The sequence below is a fragment of the Miscanthus floridulus genome, chromosome 8 (assembly GCF_019320115.1).
Source record: "Miscanthus floridulus cultivar M001 chromosome 8, ASM1932011v1, whole genome shotgun sequence".
Lineage (NCBI taxonomy): Eukaryota > Viridiplantae > Streptophyta > Magnoliopsida > Poales > Poaceae > Miscanthus > Miscanthus floridulus.
The window spans coordinates 76,208,613-76,222,433 of NC_089587.1; the positions used below are offsets into that span (position 1 = coordinate 76,208,613).

At 47.7% G+C, this 13,821-nt stretch overlaps 1 protein-coding gene and 2 pseudogenes across 1 annotated transcript; 2 read left to right on the forward strand and 1 right to left on the reverse strand.

The window, feature by feature from the left end:
- The first annotated feature begins 4,717 nt into the window (after positions 1 to 4,717).
- On the forward strand, positions 4,718 to 5,858 carry LOC136476728 (NAD(P)H-quinone oxidoreductase subunit S, chloroplastic-like; annotated as a pseudogene).
- A 33-nt stretch (positions 5,859 to 5,891) lies between these two features.
- Positions 5,892 to 10,629, forward strand: LOC136469417 (uncharacterized ATP-dependent helicase C29A10.10c-like; annotated as a pseudogene).
- A 1,925-nt stretch (positions 10,630 to 12,554) lies between these two features.
- On the reverse strand, positions 12,555 to 13,512 carry LOC136472651 (zinc finger protein ZAT2-like). Its single transcript, XM_066470358.1, has one exon. The coding sequence runs from the start codon at positions 13,412 to 13,414 to the stop codon at positions 12,590 to 12,592; it is 825 nt and encodes a 274-aa protein (XP_066326455.1). The 5' UTR covers positions 13,415 to 13,512; the 3' UTR covers positions 12,555 to 12,589.
- Between the last annotated feature and the right edge of the window lie 309 nt (positions 13,513 to 13,821).

Consider the following 13,821-nt stretch of genomic DNA (forward strand, 5'->3'; position numbering starts at 1 on the left):
CTCAACTCACAAATATAGGTGTGCCGAGTACCCCCACCACTATGGTTTTCGTGCAGTTTCCCCATCTCTAGGACGATTTTACTCCTCCCAATTTTCAAATTTTAGAAAGCTAATTATTAAAAATTATTCGAGAAAGATAAAAATAAAGCTCTCTGTTTATTTTATTCATCTAGCATAATCATTGGTTTACTCAGTAATCTTATGGAGCTTCTGAAGATGATTTACTTATTTTTAAAATCATTTGTCTCAGTCTCTCCAACACAGTTTGATATGCATGCGTATCTGTGATCGGAAAAACTATTTTTCTCTCGTAATGATAAGAAAAAAGAGAGGAAAAAAACATCTGGCAGCCACACCAACAGTCCCCTCGATCCTATTCAGCAGGTAGGCAGTGCCACATGGCAGCCATCGAGAGCGTGGTGCCTATAGCTGGTCATGCAGCCCGAGGCACAACGGCACGACACAAAGCCCATTTTTTTAGCCCGACACGAGCACGACACGGCCCAATGACATGTGGGCCTGGGCTGGCCCACCCCGAGGTAGCAGGCCATGCCTAGGCCACTGCTCAGGCCTGTGGGCTGGCCCGGCATGGCCCGGCCTGCGTCAGCCCTCCCGACAGTGGCCCGGCCACCCTCTTCCCCCTCCTCACTCCACTCCTCCCCTCCCAGGCTCCCCGCGGCCCAGCGCGCTGCTTGGCCCAGCATCCGTCCTCGCCTCCCCCCTCCTCATACATAACGCATGCCGCGGCCACCGCGGCTTACACCCAAAAACCCTAGCTCATTTCACTCGCTCACCTCGCCTCGCTCTCATCTCGCGGCTCTCGCCTCGCCTCGCTCTCGAGTCTCGCCCTCGTAGTCTCGCTCTCGGCTTCATCCTCCTCGACTCCGGTGAGGTGACCTCAACGATCCGCCTACCGTCAGCGAGCAGCTTCCAACTTGATCCCCTCCCTGCTCCCTCTCCGCCTCTCTCTTCTCCCTATCCCTACCTCCCCTCTAGATCTCGGTGACTATGTGAGTTCGTGTCCCTGTCTGCCCCTTCTCCGCCGCTCGCTGTCCTTCTAACCGGTGTGTCGTCTTCTTTGGGTGGCCCTTGTCTTCTCCGGCATTAGCCTCCGGTTGAGCAGATACATTCCTAACCCTAACCCTAACCCTAACCCCGCCTACCACCGGTGAGCAGCTCCCTACTACTCCTGAGTCCTACCTGATCCCCTCCCTGCTCCCTCTCCGCCTCTCCCTTCTTCCTATCCCTATCTCCCCTCTAGATCTAGGTGATTATGTGAGTTTGTGTCCCCATGTGCCCCTCCTCTGCCGCTCGCCATCCTTCTAACATTACTATCGTCTTCTCTGGGTGGCCCTCGTCTTCTCTGGCACCGGGCTCCGGTAGCGTAGGTACATCCCTATCCCTAACCCTAACCCTAACCCTAACCCTAATCCTAATCCTCCTCTTCTTCCATTGATGAATGGTTTGTGATCTATTCTGATGTACTATTTTCCTCCTCCATGTCTTTACGCAGGTCGGTAGCCGATGCGTCGTCCTCTAGCTGTGGCATAGAGCGACCAAGGCTACCCCACTCACCGTTGAGGAACGATGCTGGAGAGCCCTTCGTGGTCTAGGGCGCCATGGCTAGTGCTGATGACGAGATCGTCTGGCCACTCATCGGTAACGACGATCTCATCACGGCAGGCCTGGCACCTGAGGACGATGACGACACCTAAGAGGACGCTGCTGCCTTGTTCGATCTGGACGGCGGCGGTGGTGAAGGGGCAACGGCGACTGAGACCCCGGTCTACTCCAATAGCTCAACTCTATCTGTTGCTGGTACTGGTACCACTTCTAGAACTATTGTTGGTAAGTGTAAATATGTTGTGTGGGCTGATTTTGATGAGATCTATGAGACTGTGAATGGTAGGAAAATCTACACTAAAGCTACCTGTAAAATGCGTAAGCATACTTTGTCCGCTAGATCTAATGCTGGCACTGGGCACTTGAAGAGGCACCAGAAATCTTGTAGGCAGAAAACTGATCAAGCTGCTAGGGTTCAGTCTAGGCTTGCTTACAATGCTGATGGTTCTGTGCATAACTGAGACTATAAACCTGATGTTGCTAGATCAGAATTGTGTCGCTTGATTGCTAGGCTTGATTTGCCGTTAGATATTGGTGAGACAGAGGCCTAGGAGGATTACATTGTCCATGCTCATAACCCTAGGTTTGTTAAAGTATCTAGATAGAGCACCACTAGAGTTCTGAGTAAACTGTTTACTGAACGTCGTAATATGCTTAAGAATTCTGTGTTGTCTGCTGCTTTCTCTGTTGCTCTGACATCAGACATATGGTCTGGTAATGCTAAGGAGGATTACATAGTGTTGTTGCTCATTTTGTTAGTGTTGATTCGGAGTTACAGAAAAAGGTTATTGGGCTTAGGTTGATTGAGGTGAAACATACTGGTAAAAATATTGCTGAAAGAGTTACTTGTGTGGTTGAGGAGTTTGGTCTCATTAATAAGGTTTTCTCTGTAACTCTAGACAATACTTCTTCTAATGCTAAGGCTATGGAAACTTTGACACCTATGTTTGCTGGTTATTTGGGTTCTGATTCTACACCTGAGCATGTTGATCCTTCTAAGCATAAGTACAGTCTTGTACATTAACGTTGTGCTTGTCATATCATTAATCTAATTGTAAAATCTGGTTTAAAGATGTTCAAACCTTACACAAAAGATTTTAGAACTGCTATTAACTTCTTAAATTCCTCTAATCAAAGAATTGCTATGTTTAAGAAATATTTGTACTGCTTAGGGTGTTAGACCTAGAAAGTTTGGCTTAGATATGGATGTTAGATGGAATGCTACATATCTTATGCTTAAACACTTTGTTCCATATAAGCATAGTTTTTCTGTGTTCATTAATTCCTAATTATGGCTCTGAATTGTTGTCTGCAAGGCATTGGTATATATCTGAAAAGATATTAGAGTTTCTGGAACTATTTTATGACTTCACTGTTGTTGTTTTTTGTGTTTACTATCCAACTAGTCCACTTATCCTGAACCATCTGCTATAAATTACTTCTCATTTACATGCAAATGAAAAAGATCAAAATCTAATTGTTATTGTATATCCTATGAAGATTAAATTCCTTAAATACTGACAGCATATACCTCTGTTATATTCATTTGCATTCATTCTTGATCCTAGAGCTAAGATGAGAGGTTTATTTAGAGTTCCTGGAATTACTTAAAGAGAGCACTGCTTGTGATTATACTTCATATTATGCTGATGTGAAAACTTAAAATTTACAAGTTATTTAACAAATATGAGAGAAAGTTTGGTACAAGCTAGGAGTCAAAGGGTTGCACAGCCTGCAAGCCATACAGGTAAGAGAAAACAGGTATGGAGAAGAATCTTTGGAGGCCCTGGATCTGTTGTTGGTCCTTCCCCTGCATGTGCCCCACTTTATCTACTTCTACTACTAATGAGCTCTTAGTTTATCTGGACGGTGACAATGTCACTGCATATGAGGATGATTTTGATTTACTTCTCTGGTGGCGTGACGACAAACTAACCTATCCAATCCTATCTATAATGGCTAGATATATTATGTCGGTTCCTGTTTCTACTGTCTCTTTAAAATCATGTTTTAGCTTGACAGGAAGGATCATCGAAGAGCGATGACGCTCCCTGTTGCCTGAAACGGTGGAGATGCTGGCCTGCATAAAGGATTAGGAGTTGGGAGAGAGCAGATTACAACATGTTATTGACAACCGAGAACTGGAGGACTCTTTCAAGAATCTGTACCTCGATGATGATGTAGATGAGGCTGCTGGTACTGCTGGTGCTGGTTCATCTAGGGGCTGGGGCTAGGACTGGTTCATCTGGGGCTGGCTACATCTAGGACTAGGGACTGCTGGTAGTTAATCTGTTATCTTCTATTTTGTATCTGTCTTCTGTGACTGTCAAGTGTGACTTGGGACCTTTGAACAATAATGGAAGAGTTAATCTATTATTAAGAGCTTGTGCTGCACTCTTTTTCTCTTTCTAGGATTTCTCACAAGGTTGAGTTTTACCTAGAAAGATTTTTAATGAGACAGCATTGCACAAATAGCTCATTTATCTTATCTCATCTTTTGTTTTGTTGGCTTGAATTTGGTCATTTGGAGTTTGCTAAGTTCTTGACTTAGAAGTTAGAATCTGTGTGTGATCAGCTTTGTGGCTGAGTGTTGGTCTGTTGTATGAGAATGAGAAGAATTTTGGAGTTTGCTTAGTTCTTGACTTAGAAGTTAGAATCTGAGAAGAATTTCTGAACATTTTGACAATTTGTGAATCTGTGATCAGTTTGACTTGTGAAGTTCTTGACTTATTGAGATTTTAAAATTTGAATGAATGAATTTGTGCTAACTGTTGGATGAGAAGAATTTTAAGGTGACTTACGATCACCAGGCTTTGGGTCGGCCCAACCCGTAGTTCTGGTCGTGCTTCTCGGGCTAGCACGGCACGGATGTCGGCCCGGAGAGCCATGCTTGGGCCGAAGGCCAGGCACGACGTCCAGAGGGGCACACACGGGAGGCACGCCGTGTTGTGTCGGCACGTCCGCCTACGGGCTGGCCCAGGCCCGTGCCGGGGTGTGTCGGGCCGGGCCGTTGACCAGCTATAGTGGTGCCTCATCCCCTCTCCATTTTCCACCCACCACTCATCCACAACTTTTTTTTTGTTTTTTGTTTTTTAGCATCAATAGATAGAAACTCATCCACAGCTTCCCGAATTTGTCGGTTCTGCTTCGCTCGCGGGCGCTCCTCTCCGCTCCTCCGATGGCGCCGCCGCCCACCAGCTCCTCATTCCTCCGCCCGCCGCCGCTGCCACACCACCCGCACCCTCGCCTCCATTTCCGCCCTCCCTCCGCCTCCTTCCGCGTCGCCGAAATACTTGGCGGTCGGGGCCTCTGCAACGGCGAGGTCGGCGTCCGCAAAGAACTCGCCTCCGGCTCCTCCGCCTCCACCACCACCTCGCCCGCGCCCTCTCCTTCTCCTTCGACAGAGTCTCCTCCGCCCCCGGTTGATCTGGACGCGTTCGAGAAGGAGATGATGGGCCTCACAGGCGGCTTCCCCGGCGGCGAGGTCGGCCCTCAAGGACTTCGTCGCCAAGAACCCACCGCCTCCTCGTTCCAAGAAATCAGATTCCCAGCTTCCCCCGCAAGCCACGCTTTCCGCGCCTCCGCGGACGCCGGAACTGCCGCTGTTCCTGCCGGGCATGGTGGTGCTGGTCAAGAACCCCAACAACGCCTACCACATGTACTGCGGGATCGTGCAGCGCGTCACCGACGGCAAGGTTCGCGGTGCTCTTCGAGGGAGGAATCTGGGACAGGCTCATCACCTTCAATCTCGACGAGCTCGAGGGCAGGGAGAAGGGGCCGCCCATGGTGAACCCCAAGTCTGTGGTGCTAGAGGATCTTGTCGCGCAGCTTGAGGAGGACGATGATGATAAGGAGAACGAAGCGGCCAAGAGGGAGAAGGAACCTGAGGGCGCCGCGGCGGCGGCATGACCACGCTTCTTCTTCCTGTTATATCATCCTGTGTGTGTATGTATGTATACAGCTAAAATAAAATAAAATGTTTGGGGCTAATTAAAGGGAACGATAATATAGCTCTTATAAGTGTGTGTGTGTGTGTGTGTGTGTGTGTGTGTGTGTGTGTGTGTGTGTGTGTGTGTGTGTATATAGTTGAAATGTTAGTGTGAATTGGGGGCATGGAACAATTGCCATATGCTTGACCACATTGGCCTGGATGGCTTCTCCTTGGATTCTTTACCTTGTAATAATCACAATGCTACAAGACTGTTTCAATTTATAGTGAGGAGCTGTGGCATATATATGGATGAAGGCTTGGTAGTTGGTATGCAAAGATGGACAAATCTACTTGGATGAGGAATTTAGTTCTGTGGGATCAGTATGTTTTGGTCATATTATGCAGGTAAGTTTTTGTTAGCGCTAGTGGTTATCTAGACATTCTGTAGTTTCGTGTCTGTGAGTACAATAAGTAACACTCTTCTCTAACATACATACAAGCTTTGTACTGTGTGTTTTTGTTCATGTTCTTGGCACGCAGAATTATGTTGAATGGTTGAGATAGAAACCCCACTGTTCTGCATTTTACCGCAGTTTCCCTAACTCTAGTTTCTTGAGCACAATAGGTCCAGGCTTGTTTATATATGTGTGGTCAGGGCCATCAAGCCGGTAGCCACATAGAGTACTGATGTTTTCTTGTGTAGTTTTATTGTAAGATGGTTAATTTCATAATTAAGCAGGCCATAGGCTCCTGTGCATTGCTGGATTGCTGCCGCTCTTAATATGCCTTTTGGGGCTTTCTCGTCAGTCTATTGTTTTTCTCACTGCCACGCAAGTAATGGTGCTTCTCAGGTATAGTCGTATAGAGTTTGAATGCTTGTGCTATTAATGTCATGTCCAATGTTTTGCTTCTCTGCTTGTTAATCTCATGGCCACAGTATTGAAGACAGAATAATGCCTGTCATTAGTCAGAAAAATAGAAGGCACATGGCATACTTTGAGGCTTATTTGTCCACTGGTGTTCAAGATAATTTGTGAATGGTTGCTACTATCAAAGTTTCATAAGAGAATTTGATAAGGAAACTACAGTAGGAGTGCAATGTGTGATTTAAAAGGTTGCAATGTGCTGTAGATGTAAAATGTTTCTAGTGTATCAAAATTCAAATGTTAATCTTCTTAGTCGACGGTCCTTTGTTGACTACAAACAGGATACTATAGGGCTCAAATTCAACTTGAGCCACAGGGCCTCCAATGAGGCCAGTACCGCCCTGTAGGTTGCGCCTCACTTGACCATAGCAGCCTATCTGGATGAATTGAGCTAAAATCCCATTTATGAACTGATGAGTCTGGTAGGGCTCTTTGGGTAGCGCTGCCCCACTTAATCCTAGCAGCCTGTTGGGTGATTAATAAACCCCTTTTATGAAGTTCTATCTGCACTTGATTGCTAACTATGAAACAACTTCAAATTGTTTTGCTATAGTTGTTTCATTTCGGAACAAAATTCATAACTTGTTCTCCATCATTTGCATATTTGTTCGCTAAGTTGTCTCGTTATTCTTGTGTTGTATCCATAGCAGTGAGGCTAATGTTCTGAGGAAACTCCAACCTCGGAGTACCTGGTATCTAACTGGACTCGGTTCTCTTGCAACAACAACAAAGAGAATATGTTGCTTTGCACGCGTTCCGCCGTCTTAGTGCGCAGGTAACGCTATATTACACCTGAACCATTATCTTCCTTTATTTCTAACTTATATATCAGTCGATTTTGACCCCCAAAAAAATCCATCAGATGCAAAATGCAATGCTTCAACCAAGTTCAGAGCATTTCCTGAAGTATCAAGAGCAACCACCTTCCATGCCTAAACTGCTTCACCCCAAATTTTGCTGATCATCTCCATCGTAGTTTCAAATTTTCAATGGTCCTCAATTGTCGGCAATTCATTGGGCTGCAACACATACAGCTGCTGGCCTTCCACGTTGGTACAAGGTCCTCCTGGGACAGGGAAAACCCATACTGTGTGGGGGATGCTAAATTTTATCCATCTTGTTCAGTATCAACATTACTATGCTGCTTTGCTCAAGAAGCTTGCTCCTGAAAGTTACAAGCAAGTAAGTGGTACCACTAGTACCAGCTCAGAGACTGTTGTGGCAGGGTCAATTGATGAACTATTGCAGAGCATGGATCAGAATCTATTTCGCACTCTTCCCGAGCTTTGCCCTAAGCCTCGGATGCTTGTATGTGCCCCATCAAGTGCTGCAACAGATGAGCTCCTTGCTCGTGTTCTTGACTGTGGTTTTATAGATGGTGAAATGAAGGTATTACCGCCCTGATGTTGCCCGTGTTGGAGTTGATTCACAGTCTCGTGCTGCACAAGCTGTTTCAGTTTAAAGAAGGACAGATCAGCTTTTAGTGAAGGGCTGTGATGAAGTAATTGGGTAGCTACATCAGCTGAAAGGCCGTGAGCAGCAGCTATCACAGGAGATTGCCTATCTTCAAAGGGAACTCAATATGGTTGCAGCGGCTCGGCTGGTAGATAGATCCCAGGGTTCAGTAGGGGTTGATCCTGATGTTCTTGCTCAAAGGGATCGTAACCGTGATATTCTGCTTCAGAAACTTGCTGCATTAGTTGAAAGCAGGGATAAAGTATTGGTGGAGATGTCACAGCTGCTGATATTAGAAATCAGGTTCCGTCCTGGCAGCAACTTCAATTTGGAAGATGCTAGGGCTAGTCTGGAAGCCAGTTTTGCTAGTGAAGCTGAAATTGTTTTTACAACAAGAATGCTAAAACAGACTTACAACTATGTCAAGTAGCGGGCGTAAGTTATTTTCTCGCCTGACTCATGGCTTTGATATGGTTGTTAGTTTGTTACTGATGAGGCTGCTCAGGAGTCCTCCCTCCATTGGCTCTTGGTGCAGCTAGATGTGTCCTGGTTGGTGATCCACAGCAGCTCCCTGCTACTGTTATTAGCAAAGCAGCTGGAACTTTGCTTTACAGTAGGAGTCTTTTCGAGAGGTTTCAGCAGGCTGGTTGTCCTACCATTTTGTTCTCAATGCAATACAGGATGCATCCCCAGATCCGTGAATTTCCATCAAAATACTTCTATCAAGGTCGCCTTACAGATAGTGAGAGTGTTGTTAAATTACCTGATGAAGCCTATTACAGAGATGCACTTATGGCACCTTATATCTTTTATGACATGTCACATGGCCGTGAGTCTCATAGGGGTGGGGGTGGGTCATCTTCATATCAGAATATTCATGAAGCGCAGTTTACATTGCGTTTGTATGAGGCTATGGCCTATGAGCACCTTCAGAAGTTCCTGAAAGCTAATGGTGCCAAGAAGGTTTCTGTTGGTATAATCACACCATATAAGTTGCAGTTGAAATGCCTTCAGCAGGAAATTAAGGATGTTATGAATACTAAGGAAGGGGAGGATACCTACATAAATACAGTTGATGACGCTTTTCAAGGCCAGGAGCGTGACGTCATTATTATGTCATGTGTCCGTGTTTCAAACCATGGTGTGGGTTTCGTTGCTGATATACGCCGTATGAACGTAGCTCTAACTCAAGCTAGGAGAGCTCTATGGGTATGCTACCTCTGTACAATGTGCATTAAGGGCCTGCTTGGTTAGGTTCTAAGGTTTGAGTTATGGCGGGAGACTTTGGAGTCCAAAGGTTTTAGACTTAGTAGAACTAAAACTGAGTATATGAGATGTGACTTCGGCACTGCTACTCGGGAGGAGGAAGATGTTAGTTTGGAAAGTCAAGTAGTGCATAGGAAGGATACCTTTCGATATTTAGGATCAATACTACAGAGAGACGGGGATATTGATGAAGATGTTAGCCATAGAATCAAAGCAGGGTGGATGAAGTGGCGGCAAGCGTCTGGTGTCCTATGTGACAAAAGGGTACCACAGAAGCTAAAAGGCAAGTTTTATAGGACGGCGATTAGACCTGCTATGTTGTATGGTGCAGAATGTTGGCCTACGAAAAGACGACATATTCAACAGCTAAGTGTCGCGGAAATGCGTATGTTGCGTTGGATTTGCGGTCATACAAGAAGGGATCGAGTTTGGAACGATGATATACGTGAGAGATTAGGGGTAGCGCCAATTGAAGAAAAGCTTGTCCAACACCGGTTGAGATGGTTTGAACATGTGCAACGGAGACCTCCAGATGCACCGGTGCGTAGTGGAATCCTAAGTCAGGATAGTAACGTGAAGAGAGGCAGAGGAAGACCGAAGTTGACTTGGGTAGAGGCAATAAAAGGAGACTTGAAAGGATGGAATATACCTAAAGACTTAGCCTTAGATAGGAGTGTTTGGAAGACAGCTATTCACGTGCCTGAACCTTGATGGCTTCTGTTGGGTTTCAACTCTAGCCTACCCCAACTTGTTTGGGACTTAAAGGCTTTGTTGTTGTTGTTGTTGGTTAGGTTCTAAAACTTGCCCAACCAAAATTAAGATACCTATAAATTTTGGCTGTTGATTGATTTATTACCAAAAAAATTGACACGCCAATTTCTATGGCCAAAATCATGGCAAAGCCACTAAAAACTTCTTCAATCTCATAAGGTGGGAAAGTGCTCACTACTATATTATGGCACTCTGACCAAATGCATTTCATATTTTTTTGCCCTAACTTTGGCAGGCTTAAGCTTTGGCTTGCCATGATTTTGGTTGAGCAAGTTTTGGACCCAACTAAGCAGGCCCTAAGTGTGTTCTACTATTGTTCTTCGATGATCTTTTTGATATATCCATGTTACTAGTCTCTATTGCTTTTCAGGTTGTTGGTAATGCTAATACTCTCATGCAGTCTTGAGGACTGGGCAGCACTAATAGCGGATGCAAAGGCCAGGAAATGTTTTATGGACCTGGATAGCATTCTCAAGGACTTCTTACCCATGAAAGTTCCATCTAATACTCGAGGTAGGAATTCTTCCAACAACATCCGGAACATGAGGACTGGTGGTGGACCTAGACAAGACACTTGGACATGTTCTCAGAACCGAGGGCTGGTACATGAACATGAGGCCTGATGAAGATGAGCGTTTGAATTCTGTTCCAAGATGAGCGTGTGATGAAGCTGCTTAGTTTTACCGGTAGAGCCAGCGCCCGGACGTCCGGATGCCTACGCCTGCTCTGTGTCGCGTTCCCCGCCCGCTCCTATTCGCACCTCCGTTTCCCGCGGAACTGCATCAAATTACAGCACGAGGAGGCGGTGGGAAAGGAAACCATCTCCGTGCGCACTGCACTGTGCGCACTGCGGCTGCATGCGCGCGCTTTTTACTCCACCGTCCAGTTCCTAGCCCTAGCCTGGCGTGTGCGTGCCGACTACCGACTGCGTTGCCGAGGAAGAACGCCATGCGGGGACCACGCGCCGCTTGCCCGCACACAGGACCGCCCGCCGCCGTGCTTTGTTTCGCACGAGCACGCAGGAATCCATGTGCCTCTCCAAATGTAGCTCTGAAACATAAAACAAATCCAATATACGACTAAAACAACAGAAACATTTGAAACATGCACTTACAACATATACGTGAAACATATGCAACATCTAGATAAAACACTTGCAACATACATAGAAACAGATGAAACATTTTTATATAAGTATTGTAATATCTAGATGTATTTTTGTAACATTCAGGTAAACAACTTGCAACATTCATCTCAAACGGTTGAAACACCTGAAACATACACTTGCAACATGGGGTCGCAATGCAATGTCACCTTGCTGCTTGGGCGGATGGATACTCGTCGTTGCGGAGCTCAATGACAACGCGGAGCTCGCCGGTGCGGCAGCGGCGCAGGCAACTCACCAGTGGGGCAATGTCACATGAAGCTCCTCTCGCCTGGTAGCTGGAGCATCCATTGTGGAGGCTCACCGGCTCGGTGGCGCATGCGTGGAGCTCGACAGCGCGCCGGTGGCTGGTAGCGTGCGCAAATCTCGTCGACACGGCCGCCGCAACCTTTGCCCCATTGTTCCGCATCGAAGTCATCGACGACGGGGCCTGGCATGTAGCGCCCGCACGGGCGCTGTCATGCTCCCGCCTGCTCTGCGGCCGGCACGTTGCTGGTCGTCTGCACCACCGCTCGACTCGATTGGGGACAGGGAGGTAATGAGGTGAGGACGTATCAAAGCGAGAGGGAGGAGCTGGTGCTGGGCTCCTGCAGGCTGCGTCGTCGGGCTCAGAACAAATGGATAAGAACAATTCGGTCAGGCTTAGAACAAATAGATAAGAACAATTCGGTGGGAAGCGACGTCCTTCCATCCGGACGCTCGGGCTATATTCATTATCGTATACAAATACAACTGCAGATAGAACATGTAAATTCAGTCGGTGGGTCAAACCTACTATATGAAAGACTAGATTTGTTACAATAATCAACGGCAACTTCTTTTGAAATGAAAAAAAAAACAATCAATGGCAAGTACGTACTAGCCTTTACATGTAGTGTTCTTGCGGATCCGAAAATATAAATTAAACTACATTGAACAATGACACAAGCAGCTGCTACATATATCATCATATCGTGCAAATAGATGAAGAAACACATTATTATTTCAACATATTTATATTATCACATCAGAAGGTTTGAAAATACAAATTGAACTACATTTAACAATGACATAGCTGTTGCCACATACTACTTCCTCCGTTTGAAATTTGAACTTTTTAAAACACATATATAGTTTTTGCTACGCAGCCAAATTTAAAACAGAGGGAGTGTATCATGTTTCACAAACGATGGACACACATGTTGTTTGAACATAGATATATATTATATATATCACAATCAGCTAAACATATACACGGATATGTTACAGACTCAGTACACCACTGGAAAGTTCAGATTAAGCAAGCCGCCGATTCAGATAGATCAGAAAAACTTCCTTTCTGAATCAGGGCGTCTAGAAAAGACACAAACAAAGGCTACCAACATTGTACACATGCACATATATTATAGATACATATATGAATCAGAATCAGACTCAGACCTAGCTAGCCAGTGGACTGTTGCAACGCTAGCTCTAGAACATGAACCCAAGCTTCAAGTCCAACGTCGCGTCCAAGACCTCGCCTTGATCACGCTTCCGTTTCTTTGGCAATGGCGGCATCCCTGGCGGCGGCAGGTTGAGGTCCAGCGTGGTGGCCGGCGCCGCTTGTGACGACGACGTTGGCGACGCGCTGCAGCCGCTAGATGTTGCAACCGCCGTCGTCCCCTCCGCGCAAGTCGTCTTCTCCCAGTGGCACCGCTTGTGCCCGCCGAGAGCCTGCCCAGTGGCGAACCCCCGAGCGCAGACGCTACACTTGTGGTCGTCGCACCTTGGCGGCGGCGGCGAAGAAGCCGACGTGCTGGCGCCGCAGCTCACCTTGGCGCTAGGCGAGGCGCCGAGAATACTCTTCTTGCCCTTGCCAGGCTCACCTTGCCGCAGCATGAGCAGGCTCGTGGCGGTCTCGCGCTCCTGCTCTGTGAACTGCAGGTCCGCGGCCGCGGCCGCCGCCACGACGGCCTGGTGGCGGAAGTGCGGCGGCTTCTTGATCCCGCGCCACTGGCGCTCTGGGTGGCACCGCATGTGGCCGAACAGCGCCTTCCACGACGGGAACTGCTTGCCGCACTCGCTGCACGGCGACGGCGGCGTGTCCTCCGTGAGCGACGACGACCGCACCCGGGCGACGACGCCGTCCGACGGCCGCGGCACCGGCCTCGGGGAGATCGCGCAGACGAACGGGGGAGGTGGAAGAGCCAGCGACAGCGTGAGCGTCGTGTCGTGGTGGGGCGGCGGTGGAGGCGGCGACAGTGGCTGCGGAGGACGAGCAGGAGGAGCCGCGGCAAGCCGGATCGGAGTGGCCATGGCGAACCTGATCGGGGAGGTTGGGCGGAGAGGGAAGTGGAAGTTGCACTTGCGAAGGAGGCTGGGGGGGCCGATATGTACGGACGCGCTCGTGCCGCGGCGGTTGCCGGCTTGCCGGCGGTTGCTGCTGCATCCTGAGATTTGAGAGGCTGTGCCTTCGGGGGTCGGGCTTCCGTTGCTTCGCCTTTCTTTCGTGTACCATTTGGGCGGATCCAAGGGAGTAGGTCTTGAGCCGTCCAGCCCAACAGCCCCCCAACAGGCCAGCCCAACAGCCCTCCACAGCGTCCGCACCAGGAGCCGCACCCCTCCCGTACTCCCGCCCAGCCCAGGTGCGAGGTGGCCACTCCTAGTACAAACTACAGTGACTCAGTGATACTCCTGCTGCTTCATTCTTTTTTCGATTTTTA

What these genes read in the sequence shown, in the direction of transcription:
- LOC136472651 (XM_066470358.1), bottom strand. Translation starts at nt 13,414, where the DNA reads ATGGCCACTCCGATCCGGCTTGCCGCGGCTCCTCCTGCTCGTCCTCCG.